This window comes from Anomaloglossus baeobatrachus, chromosome 6 (genome assembly GCF_048569485.1).
Source record: "Anomaloglossus baeobatrachus isolate aAnoBae1 chromosome 6, aAnoBae1.hap1, whole genome shotgun sequence".
Classification (NCBI taxonomy): Eukaryota; Metazoa; Chordata; class Amphibia; order Anura; family Aromobatidae; genus Anomaloglossus; species Anomaloglossus baeobatrachus.
The window spans coordinates 180,232,520-180,251,345 of NC_134358.1; the positions used below are offsets into that span (position 1 = coordinate 180,232,520).

Sequence of the window (18,826 nt, forward strand, 5' to 3'; positions counted from 1 at the left end):
ACATGGTACAGCTTGCAATGCCTCCCCATAAAAATTAGATAGCTGGTATCTATTATAATTTCTATTATTTATTTCTAAAGGAAACCTGTGACCTGATTCATGTTGCCTAAACCACAGCCAGTATGAATCACAGTTGATTATGAAGCCCAATTGTAGCAAGGTATATTATTCTCTGAAACACTCCAGCATTTCAAAGATACAAGTGCATCTCAATAAATTAGAATATCTTCAAAAAGTTAATTTATTTCAGTAATTCAATACAAAGAGGGAAACGCATGTATTATATAGATTCTCTATGGGGTTTAAGTCAGGCGAGTTTGCTGGCCAATCAAGCACAGTGATACTATGGTTATTAAACCAGGTATTGGATATTTTTGGCAGTGTGGACAGGTGCCAAGTCCTGCAGGAAAATGAAATTTCCATCTCCAAAAATCTTGTCAACAGAGGGAAGCATGAAATGATCTAAAGTTAACTGGTAGATGGCTGCGCTGACTTTGATCTTGATAAAATACAGTGGACCTATACCAGCAGAAGACATGGCTCCCCAAACCATCACTGATTGTGGAAACTTCACACTAGATAGACCTCAAGCAGCTTGGATTGTGGCCTCTCCACTCTTCCTCCAGACTCTGGGACTTTGATTTCCAAATGACATGCAAAATGTACTTTCATCTGAAAACAACTTGGACCACTGAGCAACAGTCCAGTTCTTTTTCTCCTTGGCCCAAGTAAGACACGTCTGGCGTTTGTCTATTGGTCATGAGTGGCTTGACACAAGGAATACAACAGTAGTAGCCCATGTCCTGGGTATATCTGTGTGTGGTAGTTGTTGAAGCATTGACTCCAGCAGTAGTCCACTGCTTGTGAATTTCCCCCAAATTTTTAAATGACCTTTTCTTAACAATCCTATCAAGGCTGTGGTTACCCCGGTTGCTTGTGCACCTTTTTGTACCACACTTTTTCCCTCCACTCAACCTTCCATTAATATGCTTGGATACAGCTCTCTATGAACAGCCAATTTCTTTAGCAATGACATTTTGTGGCTTACCCTCCTTATGGAGTGTGTCAATGACTGCCTTTTAGACATATGTCAAGTCAGCAGTCTTCCCCATGATTGTGTATCCTACTGAATCAGACTAAGGAACCATTTTATATGCTTAGGAAGCCTTTGCAGGTGTCTTATGGCAATTATTCTGATTTTTTGAGATAACTTTTAGGTTTTCATTAGCTGTAAGCCATAATCATCAACATGAACAAAAATAAACATTTGAAATAGATCACTCTGTTTGTAATTTTGTATGGAATTACTGAAATAAATTAACTTTGAGGATATTCTTATTTATTGAGATGCACATGTAGTGTACTTTGAAGAGCTAGCCAAGGACCATACGTGGAGATGGGACTAGTCCGGCACTGCATCTAGTCATCTTCTTCCAGCGCTGCAGCTATTGATTGACAGGTCTCTTCCCATATACATAAGGAGAGACCTGTTAATCACTTGCTGTGGTGCTGGAAAGAGCCAGTCGGGTACAGTGCCAGACTAATCTTGTCTCTGGCTATGGTCCTTGGCTAGCCCTTCAAAGTACACTATCTCTAATGGTAGTGTTTTAGATGATAATATACCTTGTTGCAATTGTTGGATTGGCGGAGTCAAAACTATTTAGACACTAAAGATAAAACTCACTCCTGATTGTCATCCCATTGATTCAATTCACCAAACTCTAATTTTACTTTCAAGTTATCTCGTATTTCTAAAAGTTCATATGTTTTTGCTACTCACAGACGTGATATTGGATCATTTTCCTCATTTAAAAAAATGACAGTCTAATATTGTTGACTCAGTTGTTTTATGAGGTTCTCTATCTACTTTTGGGATTTCTGTGAAAATCTGATGCAATTTTAGATCAAATTTAAGCAGAAATATGGAAAATTCTGAAGGGTTCTTTAGCGCCAGCATCCTTGCACTTCTCGCTCTCCCCCCTGCAGGGATGCTGACTCACTCACTGCTGCAGCTGGCCTACACCACGCTGCCTGCTTTCCCTGCGGTCCTCCACATGGGCGTCCTCTGCTTCCCCCTCTAGGTATAGCCGCAGGTCAGACTAGCTTTCCTCTTTTTTTTTTTTTTTTCTTTAATTTTTCTTTAGTTTTTTTTTTTAATTACCCGAGTTGCCGGACCAGAATCGTTATTCGGAGTTCCCTGAGAACTCCTGGTCCGGGGATGGCGCTCTGGTACTTTTGAACCAGCGCTGATCTGGACTTTTACAGTCCAGGTCTGCCCATCGCTACTCTCTAGCAATCTTACGAGCAGTTCTCACAGACATTTTGCTTGGTCTTCCAGACCTTATCTTTACCTCCACTGTTCCTGTTCACTGCCATTTCTTAATTACATTTCGAACTGAGGAGGCTGGGTTGTTATAAAGCTGATAAATTTGTATCACCTGGCCTTTCCTAATGATGATAGTGGGCAAGCCATAACCCTAACAGGCTAATTAAGGTCTGAAATCTTGGTCAATGTTATCTGAGCACACAAATCTCCAAGGGGGCCCAAACAGAGGAGAATATATATATATATATATATATATATATATATATATATATATTACAGACCAAAAGTTTGGACACACCTTCTCATCTCTAGAACAACTATTAAGAGGAGACTTTGTGCAGCAGGCCTTCATGGTAAAATAGCTGCTAGGAAACCACTGCTAAGGACAGGCAACAAGCAGAAGAGACTTGTTTGGGCTAAGAACACAAGGAATGGACATTAGACCAGTGAAAATCTTTGGATCCAACCACCGTGTCTTTGTAGAAAAGGTGAACGGATAGACTCTACATGGCTGGTTCCCGCCGTGAAGCATGGAGGAGGAGGTGTGATGGTGTGGGGGTGCTTTGCTGGTGACACTGTAGGGGATTTATTCAAAATTGAAGGCATACAGAACCAGCATGGCTACCACAGCATCTTGCAGCGGCGTGCTATTCCATCTTGTTTGCGTTTAGTTGGACCATAATTTATTTTTCAACAGGACAATGACCCCAAACACACCTCCAGGCTGTGTAAGGGCTATTTGACTAAGAAGGAGAGTGATGGGGTGCTACGCCAGATGACCTGGTCTCCACAGTCACCAGACCTGAACCCAATTGAGATGGTTTGGGGTGAGCTGGACCACAGAGTGAAGGCAAAAAGGGCCAACAAGTGCTAAGCATCTCTGGGAACTCCAAGATTGTTGGAAAATCATTTTCGGTGACTACCTCTTGAAGCTCATCAAGAGAATGCCAAGAGTGTGCAAAGCAGTAATCAAAGCAAAAAGTGGCTACTATGAAGAACCTAGTATATAAGACATATTTTCAGTTGTTTCACACTTTTTTAAGTATTTCATTCCACATGTTTTAATTCATAGTTTTGACGCCTTCAATGTGAATCTACAATTTTCAGAGTCCTGAAAATAAAGAAATCTCTTTGAATGAGAAGGTGTGCCCAAACATTTGGTCTATGTAATATATATATATATATATATATATATATAATATTATATATAAATTGTGTGTGTTTACTAAAATACAAAGGAACTGTGTCATCTTTAACTTTCTGCCTTTTAGAGAACATTTATTTCTTCAATTTGCTTAAAGGGAACCTGTCACCAGGTTTTTCCCATATAAGCTCCGGCCACCACCAGTGATCCCTTATATACTGCATTCTAGAATGATGTATATGTGTATATAAGTGCCCAGGCCACTCTGTATAACGTAAAAAACACATTATTATACTCACCTGCGGGGTGGTCGGACCCAATGGGTGTTGCTGGTCTCAGTCCAGCGCCTCCTTTCTTCCTTCCATCACTGTCCTCCTTCCTTTCTCTGTGTGCATGACGTGTCCTATGTCATCCACACAAAGGCCACCATTGATCCTTGACCTTTCCCCGCGCCCGCGCATTACAGTATTACGGACTGAGACCAGTGACATCTATTTGACCCGACCGCCTCACAGGTGAGTATAATAAAAGATGTTTTGTATGTTATACAGATCGGCCTGGGTGCTCATATACAGTATTCTAGACTTCTGTATATAAGGACTTACTGGTGTTGGCCACAGTTTGTAAGGGACAAATCTGGTGACAGGTCACAGGTTCCCTTTAACTGTTCACAATAAGAGTAATTTTGTCCAGGGGTGCCCAAACCTTTACATGCTACTCCATTATTCAGACATTGGTCTACTTTGGGTTGTATTACTCCCAAATGAATGTCAGATAAACTAGATACTTGTTTCTTTTCTATTTTTCTTTACCACAATAAGACAAATATCAAAGGAAAGCTAGAATAACATCTTACACATTATCTTGTGATAAAGCTTTCAGAGAAAAGGCAGAAGTGACAATGTATAGTTTTGAATAATGGAACTTGGTGTAATAGGAAGTGCTGGGGTGGACTTGTTAAAAAAAATTCTTAGTCACCAGAGTATTGCCATACAATGATATAAAAAATATTCTGGTAAAGTCTTTACAAAAGCTTGTTAAATTAGTACATTTGCTGTTGTATAAAAGATTAGGCGTTTGTAGATAATGTTTAAAGGGGTTATCCGGCTTCTTTTGATTTTTTTTTTTTTATATCACTATTGGGCTACATTGGGGCAGGTAAGTAGATAGAGACCACTTACCTGCCCTGCTGTCAGCCCCTCTCCCCCGGCTCAGAGTGGTCATGTAACCGCTCCTCCCGCGATTTTGCTGCTTCCGGTCATTTAATTGTCAACATGGGCAGGGCCATGTTGACATGCAAATCTGAAACAGCATGTCGCCTCCCTGCTGGGCTGTACAGTGCGTGGAGTCCCCGCCCCCTTCCCTGCACCCTCCCACACATTCCCCCGCACCCCTTACTCTCCCCGTAACCTCTCCCTGCACTGCTGTGGGGTCCGTGACCTGAGGGAGGGGCCTGGCGGCGGCTGCCGTGGTGTCAGCTCCAGCTCCAGCACCGGGCCCCTGCTCAGGATCGCACATTCAAATGTACCGGCATCACAGATCACAGATGCCGGTACATTTGAAAGCACTGATGAGAGGGAGCGCAGCGCTGCTTCTCATCACTGTCCCGCTGTCTGTGTCTGACAGTTCAGTGCAGCAGTGACGTCACTACTGTGCTGATATGTCCAGAGCACAGACAGCGCGCGAACGTGCAGGAGCGGCGGGGACCGAGGACGGGTGAGTATGTATTCCCTACATGTGTTTTCTATGGGGGTAGGGGGGGCGGTACAGAGCACTGTGTGTGCGTGCGGTGCAGAGCCATATGTGTGTGTGCGTGCGGTGCAGAGCCATATGTGTGTGTGTGGTGCAGAGCCATGTGTGTGTGTTTGCGGTGCAGAGCCATATGTGTGTGTGTGTGCGGTGCAGAGCCATATGTGCGTGTGCGGTGCAGAGCCATATGTGCGTGTGCGGTGCAGAGCCATATGTGCGTGTGCAGTGCAGAGCCATATGTGGTGTGGGGTGCAGAGCCATATGTGGTGTGGGGTGCAGAGCCCGATGTGGTGTGGGGTGCAGAGCCCGATGTGCGTGTGCGGTGCAGAGCCCGATGTGCGTGAGCGGTGCATAGCCCGATGTGGTGTGGGTTGCAGATGCAGAGCCCGATGTGGTGTGCGGTGCAGAGCCCGATGTGGTGTGGGATTCAGAGCCCGATGTGGGGCTGTTATTTGCAATGCTGTAGTGATAACAGGTCAGGTGCTGGGGAAGAATACTGACAGGGAATGTGTGTGCAGGGGGGGGGCAGAGGGCAGGGCTGGACACTGGGGAGGGGCTGGATACTGAGGCTGGGCGGTGCCAGCTCTGACTGGGAGGTTTGGCACAGGAAGTTATCATGTTTGCTAGAGCTTAATGTAAACAAAGAGCTGCAGAGAATAAAGGGATAATTCAAGAGGAACAATAGATAGAAAACAAAAAATAACAATGTAGGGGTGTTGTATATGACAATACAGCTCAGATTAGCTTACCAAAAATTTTTGAGTTTGTCGGACAACTCCTTTAACATCAGGAAAACTTTTGTTCAGTCTGCAAAGAACATACCAATCACTCAACCTGTTCATTGTGACCTTTATTGATTAGTGTCTGCTTCCAAAATATGGAAGCGTTTACGAAAATTAAATCACCATGGGTGATCAGAACATCTAGCCAACTAAATCACAAGTGATTTCCTGTTCATTAATTGTTAGACATATTCTTGTTATAATTTTGTTTTATTAACAAATTGTGTTTAAATTGATATTTTACCTATAGGATGTTACACATCATAATATTTATTTTTAAAATACCATTAATCCTTGGTTGTTATCTATGTAAAAAGAGTTACAAACACATTCTATGCATAAATTAAACAAACTGATAGACTGGTGTAAAAGGGAGAGGACCCTGTCCTTGTGGGTTTTAAATCTACAGGACAGTGGGGAAAGAGACAGTAGGTCGGGGACAGTAGCTCTGGTGATAGTGAGGTGGTAGCAGGGTTATTGCAGGTTGTAGGCTTTCCTGAAGATATGTGTTTTCAGGTTGAGTTTGAAGTTTCGAAAAAGGGTAGCCAACTGGATATGTGGGGGAATGGCATTCCAGAGGATGGGGGGGTTACTTGAGAGGCGTCCTGGAGGTGCGAAACATACCAGAGCAGGTAGAGAGACTTGGAGGTCTTGTAAGGACTGGAGATTAAGTGTAGGGAGGTATCAGGAGATTCGTTTTCAGATATATGGAGGAGACAAATTATAGATGGGCTTATAAATCATTGTTAGTAGTTTAAACTGGATTCGTTGTAATTGAAAGCCAGTGAAGGTATTGGCAGAGGGCAGAAGTGGAGTAGTGAGGAACGTTACATTGAGGCACCAGACTAGTGATAAAGCGGAAAGTGTGATATTTATTGTGATAGATCTGAAGAAGAGGGGGATAGATGGTTGTGTGATGTCCAGGAAATGCCTCTCAGCCTTGTCACCTTCTCATTAGGGGAGGTGCCTGCGCAACATCTTCAGTTAGTCAGTATACCAGTCTGCTAGCTGGTTAGTTTCCAGGTCCCGAGCTCCTGTCGCATTATCCCTGTGTCCATCACCTGTACCTGCCTTACCATACCTATCTGTCCCTGCCGTGCCCACCATATAGGTCCATACCTGTCTGCCTCAGTCATCTTGACTGTATCTGCCTAAACCTGTGCCCATATCAGTGTCTGTACCTGCCCTGGGGGTCTGCTTCCACAGTCCCGGTCACTTCCCTGGAAGTGGTACCTGGAGTCTGCCTTACAGTAGGCGCTTAGTTAAACCCCTCCCACTAAATGGTAAGCCTGGGTCTTCCCTATGGTCCAGTGAGCTGGCCGTTAGCATTACAAGGAGTATATGGTTGATAGACACTCTAGGATTCTGGACAGCAGGGAAATAACATTTGGGCCAACAAGCTAGATTTCAGTATTATCAGCATATACGTGGTACTGGATTCCATGGGACTTTATGAATTTTCCATTGCAAAGGTATGCAGTAGATGGAGAAGAGTGGGGGTTGCAGAACCGAGCCTGGAGTCCACATAGAATCTTCCTGAATAAAATAGGAAATGGCTCAAATAGTTTCATCAGCTTATTCTAATTCTGTATGGGGAAACAAAAAAAACCCACGTCTTGTGTGCTTATTACATAAATTCTGTCATTGCTATTGTGAAATAATTGCAACAGCATGCCATTTTCCTCCTATAGGAAATTATAGCAATGTTACTAGTTTGTGGCATGCATATAGTTTAAGGAGTTCCCTTACAGAGAAAACCTTGGTTTAAAACATGGTGATCATCATAAGACAAGCTTCTCTAATTCTGGAGAAATGGTTCAGGGTGAGGGCACATTTTCTATGATGTCCATGCACTAACCCCATAATGACTGCCAATGGCGGCTTATTGCTCACTGATGTTTAGCTTAAGAAATAACTGAATTGTGCCCATCCAAGGCCAAAAATCCCACAACTAACAGCTGTATATGACAGCTGACACCCTACAGCATAGGTCGAAACCAGTTTTGGAACCAATGTAGGCAGGCTAACCCCTTAGATATTGCTGTCAATTGCCATAGCCACATTTAACTGGTTAAAAGACCACTTTTGACTGCATCAGCCCCTCTGTGATTATATTCGTGGGTGCAAATGATTACATTGGGTACCCCAAGATCATTAGATAGCCCCAGGCAGGGTACGATGGCCTGTTAGATCCAGCTATATACAGAGTCATTTCCTTTTCTTGGATTAGATCCAGCTATAAGCAGTGTCTAACAGGCAGTCAATGAGTGTCACAATGTTACTGTAGGATAGCAAGGGTGAATGGGTTCTTATACTGTCCCTCATTCTAGTAGACCCTAGGCTATCCCTGTCCTCAGTATTACCACTAATGGTGGAGATTCCTGAGTTTCATGCTTTGCTCTACTTCTAAATAAAGATAATCTGTTCCCACCCCAGGACAGGAAGGGGCAGGAGTATAAAGGAATGATGAATGGCGCAAAATAAAAATTTAAGCAAGATTAAGGTCTACTATTATCAATTATTAATATTGATTATTTTTTATGCACAAGTACTTTGTCATAGATCTATCCCATTTTTCAATTTTTTCTAATCCATATATTTTTTATGTAGTCATGTGCATTCATTTATTAATTAGATAAACATTTATTATGTCTGTTTACAAACGCACAAGCACCTTTTCAAATTGATGAATAACCTCATGTTTTTTCTATTATTCTACTATTGGCATTTTTTGTCATATCCTTTTTTCGAATAAACATTAGCACATTACCATATATTTTTTTTAAATAGTGGTCTATATATTGTAAATATATGTATTACCTGCCCACCCATTGCTGCATTTGAACTGTGATATCCATACCTTTTTTATCTTTGTGTAATGTGTTTTAGACATTTTATTCTCCATAATGTGTTTTGGGATTTTATAATTGATGAAGTCTGTAGTGTAGAGGCAACCAATTTTAAATGTTAAATTTTAACTACCGAAGTGACTGACCGATAACCATGGGCCCACTTCTGGAAATACTGAGAAACTGAGCAAGCCAGGCATTTGCCATGCAGCAAATACAGGAGGAGTATGGTATTTTAGTGTAGAGTTTAAGAAGATGAATTTCCATCTTGGTGACATGTCGTGGGCGGGGAGGAGGCCGCCGCCGCTGCGCTCTCGCTAACACTCGGGTCCGGCGCTGCTGCTGCTGCTTGGTGGCTCGAGCAGTGGGCCGGATCCGGGGACTCGAGCGGCGCTCCTCGCCCGTGAGTGAAAAGGGGATAGTTTTTGGGGTTTGGGAAGTCGGTCCGTGACGCCACCCACGGTTTGTGGTGAGGTTGGGACACCACCGCTGCTCTGGACGGGGATCCCGGGAGCGATGACAGGGAGCAGCCGAGATGTTTCTCTCCCCTCCGTGGGTAGGGGGGGTTTTGGTGGTCCTGGGGCACGGTGAGGGTAACTGGAGAGTGGATGGCAGGGTTTGGTGAGGTTCAGGGTCGCGGGGGCAGCGCGGTGCCAGACGGCACGGTAGTACTCACTCAGCCAATAACGTATACGGAGTCTCTGGTAAAACAAACGGCTGGATGGACGGGTCCCGCAGCCGGCTGCGGTGGTCACTCTCGGTAGGTTGGCGGTGATTGCCTTTCCCTGCACCTGTAGTGTGTTTTCGGCCCTGATGGCTTCCCACCGGTAACCCGCTCCCCAGTGTGGATAGATGCCGAGGGAGCCCCTTTTGCCCGCAGGCTCTGGCCCTGGGAATTGGAGCCTTGGAGGTGACTGTATTTCCCTTCACGGTTGAGCGGTTGCCTTCAATCGGGTCTTTGCTGCTGGGAAACCCTGGAGGTTCCTGTCGCTAACGGATTTGGCCAGTTTTACGGTGACTCCAAGCCTGGTCGGGGTCCGTAGGCCCTGCCGGATGGTGCTGGCGTCTCTTCACTCCCCGGTTCGGTACCGGCGGGCCACTGCCCGTCCCCGGTCCTACGGTTCCACGTCGATCGGCCCCTCCTGCAGACGGTCACCACCGTCTGCCAACCTTGCTGTATGTGCCCGGGCCACGTACCCGGACACGGTCAGACTGCTCCTCTACTACCACTTTACTCCTCACTCTTTCACCTCTCTAGCTTCACTAACTTCCTTTCCCGCCTCCAGGACTGTGAACACCTCGGTGGGTGGGGCCAACCGCCTGGCTCCACCCCACCTGGTGTGGACATCAGCCCTTGGAGGGAGGCAACAAGGATTTGTGTGTGACTGATGTGTCTAACCGGGGTGTGGGGTGTGTTGTTGCAGTACCTGTGACGACCTGGCTTGAGCGCCACAGACACACTCACGGGGTTGTGGTGGATACACTAAACCGCTGATCTGGGTGGACACACAGGTGCCAATGCAGCAGCTAAAAGGGCAATACAGTACACAGATGTAAAACCAAAATAACAGTTTAATAAAGAGTCCAGCAAATAATAAACGGATAACTGACAGGAACACATAACAAAACAGACTGAAAACTTGAGATAAAGCAGCAGAGACACAGACGACTGTAACATGGTTGCTGGAAGCCGCTATCAGAGAGGTAACAAGATTACTGATGGGCTGAGCCAGATATCAGGATGACAGATCACTTCTGGCAGACAGGTGGCAAGATGTGTGGAGATCGCTGACAGACAGGTAGCAGAGTTTTCTGGTGACTGCTGGCAGGGTAACAGGTGGAAGACTAAAGGCCACTTTACACACTGCGATATCGCTATCGAGCGTACCCGCCCCCGTCGGTTGTGCGTCAAAGGCAAATCGCTGCCCGTGGCGCACATCGCTTACACCCGTCACACGAACTTACCTTCCCTGCGACGTCGCTGTAGCCGGCGAACTGCCTCCTTTCTAAGGGGGTGGTTCGTGCGGCGTCACAGCGATGTCACACGGCAGCCGTCCAATAGAAGCAGAGGGGTGGAGATAAGCGGGTGGAATATCCCGCCCACCTCCTTCCTTCCTCATTGCCGGTGGACGCAGGTAAGGAGATGTTCGTCGTTCCTGCGGTGTCACACATAGCGAAGTGTGATGCCGCAGGAACGACGAACAACCAGCGGCATGCACCACCAACGATATTATGAAAAGGAGCGACGTGTCAACGATCAATGATTTTTGAAGTTTTTGCGATCGTTGATCATCGCTTCTAGCTGTCACACGCTGCGATGTCGCTAAAGACGCCGGATGTGCGTCACAAACATCGTGACCACGACGATATATCGTTAGCGATGTCGCAGCGTGTAAAGCACCCTTAAGTTAGACAACCTCGGACCAGAAGGACCAAGTCCCGGGTATGTTGTAGAGAGGACTCCAGAGTCCACAGCAGCCACGATGCAGTACAACGAACAGATTCCACCTCAGAACCCAAGTAAGGTACAAGTCTCCATCAATCAGTCAATACCAGGGCCCAGGTGAGAGTCCTCCAAGCCCTTATATAGGCCCAAGCAATTTATCCAATTTGTAAAGCCTGACATGGAGAGGACCCAAAACTGGGACAGAAGTATAACACACAACTTTAGCTCAGCAGAATAAAAGCTACACTCATAGGGTGACTCAGAAAAGGGTACTGATCAGGGGATCACGTATATAACGGTGTGCATATGGATAGGGGTTTATGGCGAGACAACCTCTTTAATACTTCAGATATTACCAACCATAATTAAAAATATGGCACCTGAGGAACACAGATGTGCTGAATTGAAGTTATATGAACAAAAAGAACAATATTCCATCGTTTTGTCATGGATGCATTTCGCTCTTCTGCCCCCTCTTACAAAGTTTGTGACCTTTCCATTTTTAAATCTCTGAAACTAACTCAGATCTCTGCGCACAACATTAATTGAGATTTCTTGCCTGCAGTCATATATCTGTGCTGGCTTTGTCCTACATAGTCTATACATGAGCAATCCGTAATAGAGTATTGGAAGACTATGTCTTGATTTTGGCTTAGGTTGAATAATACAGTGATTTATCTTATTGTCTTGTTTCAGGACACAGGAGTTGGGAAATCTAGCATAGTTTGCCGATTTGTTCAAGACCATTTTGATCATAATATCAGTCCTACTATTGGGTAAGTGAATTGACAAAAGAGAATTAAACTATGCATATGCAAAATGGCCACTTTATTATAGACACCTATCCAGTACCACATTCAACCACCTTTGGCCTTCAAAGTTGTAGAAATTTGTTATGGCAATGATTATACTAGGCAATGAAATAATTTAGCAGGAGTATTGGACAGTACAGCATCTTGAAATCCCAGAGATGCTCACTAGGATCTGAGGAGTGTGAAGGCCAGGAAAATAAGGCAAACTTGCCGTGTTCCTGAAACCAATGGATGACTATTGGCTATACAACCCTTGCTTTCATGGTGCATTATCATGCTGAAAGTGTCCTGTTATAGGGTAAAGTGCTCCCATGAAGGGAGGCGCTTAGTTGGTGTCAATGCATAGGTAAGATCTGCTGCCCAAATGTCTATCCAAAGGCATCAGAAGATGCAGGGTGTGACAAAAAAAGTTCCCCACACCGTACTCCACCAAGCTGAACAGATGACTCCTGACTTTATCATCAGATCATGGCACAAAAACAATCTGAATTAACCTCTTTCTACTGTTCATTAATACAATATTTTTTTTTAACACTTTGCTCACTGGAGTCTTGCCTTTCTCTTTCTCTTAGACGTCATTGACACATTATTATTGGAAGAACAAGTTGTGCATTCGCTGGATCACCAGCGCAGTATTTGGCTGCAATTTGCTTGATTGTTCACTGATCATCAGAAAAATTCCTAATACCTTCCTCTGACCTCTAAAGTTCTTGAGTTGCTTACATTCATAAGATTCCTTTTCCCTGGATGTTTTTCAAGGATCACCCTATAGAATAACCCTATAAAGTTGGCAGTTTTACTGCCCTCAGTTATTCTGATTTCCCTCGCATTAAAGTTGCTCAGATTGCTTGAATTTTCCATTGTAAAGTGGATTTTCAGTAAAAGTGATCCACAAAAAATTAGTTTAATTAATTTTATTCTGTATTTTAGGGGTCACTTGTCTAATTTCCATACAGGGAAACCCAAAAAATAAAAGTAGTTAATAATGTGGTCATTTAGAGTATGTGTCAATATCATCTATGACAACAGAAAACAAGTTTGTAGTGGTAACACGTAACCTGAATTCTGTGCATTTATAGGCTTGACATTATTAAGCTTATTATTAGATTTAATATTTCTTATTTTACTTAACTATAGGACTGTTTTTCTTTTTCAGAGCTTCATTTATGACTAAAACAGTTCCTTGTGGGAACGAACTTCATAAATTTTTGATATGGGATACTGCTGGTCAGGAACGAGTGAGTATCTGTCATATACTGTAGATACAAGAATTGTAAAGATCATTAGTAATTGCTTTATGTATAAAGAATACAGCTGAATAGTCAGGTTGTTCATATATCTTTATGCATTACATCTACATTTATCGAGCAGCGCTTCTTCCAGGATGTGTGCAATGGCTGTAATCCCTAAACATTTGATATCCCCTAATGTAAGTGCAGCCAGAGTCCAAAATGCTGCATATTTACAGAAAAAATATACAAAGGAAGTCAACACGTTGGAGCGATATTGTTGATGTCCGTCTAGGTTAAATATAGTGCAGCGACAAAATAATTTTACTCCCAAACCTTTTTTTTTTTGCCAATGACTTTACCTATCTATGTGTAACATTGTTTATCCATGTTTAGTTTGTGAATGCTTTGCCTCCACACATCTATACTTCATATTGACAACATAATTGCTTTCATATGAACTACTAGTGTATAGTCAGCAAGTGCCAGAGGCAACATAAGGTTAACGTGAGAGAAGTAGCAATTCTCTATAAAGGGAATAGCTGAGTATGGTGTTTTACAGGCAATGCTCTATGGGAGAAAATATGGAAATGAACCCTCTCGCAGAATAATAGAATTATCTTGCAAATACTACCTAGAAGAGGTACTGTATTTTTTGGACTATAAGATCCACTGGGCCATAAGACACACAATGGTTTTAGAGGAGGATAATAGGGAAAAAATGAAGCAAAAATGTGGTCATGACACACTCTTATGGTGGGCATCTGCTGCTGACACTGTTATAGGGGTAATATCCCCCAGTTCTGTGCTAATATCCCCCATACTGGGCCCCGTCCTGGTATATATTTTGCCCATCATAGTATATATGTGGCCCATTCTGGCATATATATCTCTCATCCTGGTATATATTTTCACCATCCTGGGCCCCTTCATGGTATATATGTCTCCCTTCATGGGCCCATTCTGGTATATATGTTCCCATCCTTGTAAATATGTTCCCCATTTTGGTATATATGTACCCATCCTGGACCCCTTCCTGGTATATATGTTCATCATAGACCCATCCTGGTGTATATTCCTCCCGTTATGCTGCAAACATAAAAAAATAAAAAATAAATCTACTAACCTTCACTCTGCTCCCCAGGTTCGTTGTGTCCTCTTTTAATCCCCTCAACTGACTTTGGCGTGTAAATGATGGGCAACACACTAAATCTTTGCCATGTGCCCCGAGTCAAAGGCACCCCAAAGGCAGGAGCAGGGTAGCCACTGCAGGAAGCCTGCGAAAGAAGTAGCAGTGAATATTCATCTCCTCATTAAAGGCAAATGAATATTCACTGCTCTCTACTCCCATAATCCCAACCACTGGCAGCAGTGATATTAAACATTTTCAGTCATTTACTATCAAATGACCTCCGTGTCAGTGGGTGGACTTATGGGCTTGGGAAGCAGTGAATATTCATTTTCCTTTAATTGGGAAATGAATATTCTCTGCTCCTGCTTCCACTGGCTTCCTTCGTAAGTGATCTTGCCTCCTGTAACCCTGCTTCACTGCCGCTACCCCCCACAGCGAGCCAGGTGCATTTGGATTATAAGTTGCACCACCAAATTTTGGGGGAAAAATATGCTTCTAATAGTCTGACTTATAGGTCAACTACCCTATTTTTCAATGTTGAACTTTTTTACAACACAACCAGAGCTAAATGCCAACCAGAAACTCATCTACAGGCAGCCTATTCTGAGGTGTTTGCAGGTATCGCACTCAGACTTGAAGACTCTGGTCTAAACTAATGAGGGGCAAACACCTTGAAAAAGGTGATAATATTCTAGGAGGGACCAGAGATGAAAATGAGCATCGTATATTCGGGGTCTGCAAGGAGAGTCAGGTCACAAGGTACACCTTCTTGGAATGCAGCCCAGGAGTTGCAGAAGATTATATTTTTGGTTTCATAATGAAAAAACTGGTCACAGGTCTTCTTTAAAGCTTATTTTAATCAACAGATCTTGGAATATTAATAAGTTCCACAATTGGATGTGTTTAAAAAAAATGTTCCTGTGCTGAGATAATCTTATACAATATATATATATATATATATGTCCCTGCTATGTACTGTGTAATGGCCGTGCCTGACCGTACCGGGACATGGTCTGAGCATACCACATCTCCTTTGTAGGGGAGGATATAAAAGAGAATATACAGATAGGACAGCACAGGATCATAGCTGATTCTTTTTGTGAGGTAAAACATTTCCCTTTCTTCTTTTAAAAATGTTTTATCTCAAAAAAAGAATAATTTCCGATACCGTGCTGTAATGTCTGTATACTTTTTTAGTTCCTCCCCAGCCCTGGAGATGTGGTATGTTCAGACCATGTCCCTGTACGGTAGTACACATCCACAGTACATAGCAGGGGCACATATATAAGCTTATCTCACCACAGAAACATATTTTTTTTTATCGCATCCAATTGAGGAAATTATTATTATTACAAGATCTATTGATTAAAAGGAACTTTGTTTGGGAGAAAACCCCTTTAAGGACCTGCAATATGCTTACTAGAAATTCCAATTGTTTTTGCAGTTCCATTCTTTGGCACCGATGTATTACAGAGGCTCAGCAGCTGCAGTTATTGTATATGACATAACAAAGCAGGTAAGGAATATTACCTCATATTTCATCTGTCTGGTATGTCGTTGATGATTTTTAATATAAAATAACTGTTAAACCAGAGGCACATACATATGGTAAATCAATGGCATAATTCCACCATGAGACAATACAACAGGATTTACCATTAACATATTTAGGAGTGGATGACTCGTATATCAGCGATAGAACGGAAATGTCATTGCTTGTATATAATCATGTATATACTGTATATATTTTTTTTATTACGGGACAAATCTCAATGGTCACAGTTTTGTTGGGGTGATAGTCTCTTTGATCTGTAGTAAAATGGGGTTGAAACAATTTAAATATCATAGCACTTTACATATACAGCATACACTATAAAGCCAAAAAGGACAGCACAGTGGATCAGTGGTTAACATTGTAACATTACAGCACTCGGTTCCTGATTACAAATCCCACCAAGGACAATGGTGGCTCAGTGGTTAGCACTGTAGACTTGCAGCGCTGGGGTCCTGGGTACAAATCCCACAGAGAACAATATCCCCATCTTTACGTTGGTTTTCTTCCAGACTCTAAAGACATACTGATAGAGAGCTTGAAAGTGATCCCCAATGGGGACAGCAATAAAAATGACTGTAGGGTGCTGTGGAATATAATGGAGTTATATAAGTGAAGAAAATAAATACATTTATATGAACTTGGGATGTTTCCAAATCCTCTACAATGGATGCATAAAATAAAAAAACACAATCTTAATAGTGGAAATCTAACTGTAGAATGGATTGAAAGTTTATCATCATTTATGTTTAATCAACCATAAAAGCAATGACAGTACAGCTACTGCTGGCTCAGGGCTACATAGTCTGGGTTTCTCCTGGTAACCCACAAACCTGAGATTGTTGTTAACTGGAATGGGTTAAAAACGCAACACCACTGGTACATGGTAAGATAAGGTGTCTGACGTGGACTTTCCAGGCCTTACTTCAGTACTCTATGAGGACCTGAATATGTGTGCTGTACAATGGTGTTACTAAGGGCTAGGGAGCTTTAAAACAGGACAATTATACTTCACAAATCTCCTGCGTGGCTGTCAAACTGCTTCCGGTCTGCTCATTAACTCATGCATATTCACTGCTTCCCCTGCCCACCCTCTGTGACAGCATCTCTGATTGGTTGTGGATTGGAAAAAATTATAAAAATAAGCCGCATGGGGTCCCTCGTATTTTGATACACAGCCAAGATAACGTACACAGCTGAGGGGTGCAGCCTGTAGTGTCTGCTTTATCTGCACTGGGTATCAAAATACGGGAGACCCTTTGCCATTTTTTTCAATTATTTCTTTATTTTTCCCCTCCACAACCAATCACAGACACCGCCATGCCAGCAGTCTGACTGCAACCAATCATAGATGCTGTCACAGATGTTGGGCGGGGGTAGCAGTGAATATGTATGAGAGTTAATGAGCAGACCCGGAAGTAGTATGACAGCCGCGTAAAGACTCATCAAGTAATTCTCCTATTTTAATCTCTATTTTGCTACCTTTTAACTTTTTCTTTTTATCTGGGTGGCCGAACCCATACAGTAACACGGACCTCCCTGAGAAGTCCATGTTCGCGTTCATTCTTGAAAGCAATTTGTCCTCTGTAAACAGGACCACTGCTGCAAAACGATGGCAGCTTATGTGCACTGACCGATCTATTACAGATTTTTCAGTACAGAACTGAAGAGTGGTCTATTTATGGAAACAAACTATTAAACATTCACCGATCAACTAATCAGTAGTCGTTTATGCTGCATTTTGTATGACACCTTCACGACCTATGACATGCTGGTATGTCATAGCTCGTGTCCCTCCCTTTGATGTGGACTCACATGCTGAGCTGCATCTTTCCCTGCACATGTCAGCTGATCTGATCAGCCGACATGTGCCTTTAACAGAGGCGGGTGGATCGGAGATCTGCCCTCAGCTATTAACCAGTTAAATCCCGCTGTCAACCTCTGACATGGGATTTAATGCATGCCGGTGGGGAGCATGTCATTCATAAGAAGTCATAATTTCTGCAGTACAAAGCGGTGCTGATGCACTGCTCTATACAGCACAAGTGATTGAATGAACGGAGTTTAAAGTCCCCTAAGAGGAGTAGTAAAAACAGTGAAAAAAAAGTTTTTAAATATATGAAAAAATAAAAAAACCCACAAAAGTTCAAATCCCCCCCTTTTTGCCCCATTGAAAATGAAACAATAAAAAATACACATTTTAGGTATTGCCACTTTCAGAAATGTCCGATTTATCAAAATCTAAAATAAATTAATCTGATCAGTAAACACTGTAACAAAAAAAAATTAAAAATGCCAGAATTATGTTTTTTGAGCAGCCACAACATTGAAATAAAATGCAATAGAAAGATAAAATAATATAAAGAGGCGATCATAACATCGTATCTACCCCAAAATGGTACGATTAAAAATGTCAGCACAAGACACAAAAAATACCGTAATCTGTCACTGAGCAGCAGATCTAAAAAAATGAGAACTTTACAGGTCTCGGGATATGGTGCCATAAGCGCCATTTTTTTTTCTATAAATTTCAGAACTTTTTTCACCAATTAAATAAAAACAAAAAACTATACATGTTTGATATTTACAAACTTGTACTGACCTGGGGAATCATATTGCCAGGTCTGTTTTACCATATAGTGACCATGGTAAATAAAAACACAAAAACAATTGTAGAATTGCATTTTTTTTTTTGCAATTTCACTGCACTTGGAATTTTTTTTCCCATTTTCAAGTAACATATGGGGAAGAATGAATGGTGTCCTTCAAAAGTACAACTTGTCCTGCAAAAAACAAGTTTTGTTG

At 42.6% G+C, this 18,826-nt stretch overlaps 1 protein-coding gene across 1 annotated transcript in view; it reads left to right on the forward strand.

Moving 5' to 3' along the window:
* RAB31 (RAB31, member RAS oncogene family) overlaps positions 1-18,826 on the forward strand; it is a 62,638-nt gene that overhangs the window by 26,022 nt on the left and 17,790 nt on the right. The window contains exons 2-4 of the mRNA XM_075316399.1: positions 11,993-12,072; positions 13,265-13,346; positions 15,914-15,985. Coding sequence (XP_075172514.1) covers positions 11,993-12,072; positions 13,265-13,346; positions 15,914-15,985 — 234 coding nt within the window. The remainder of the gene's footprint in view (positions 1-11,992; positions 12,073-13,264; positions 13,347-15,913; positions 15,986-18,826) is intronic.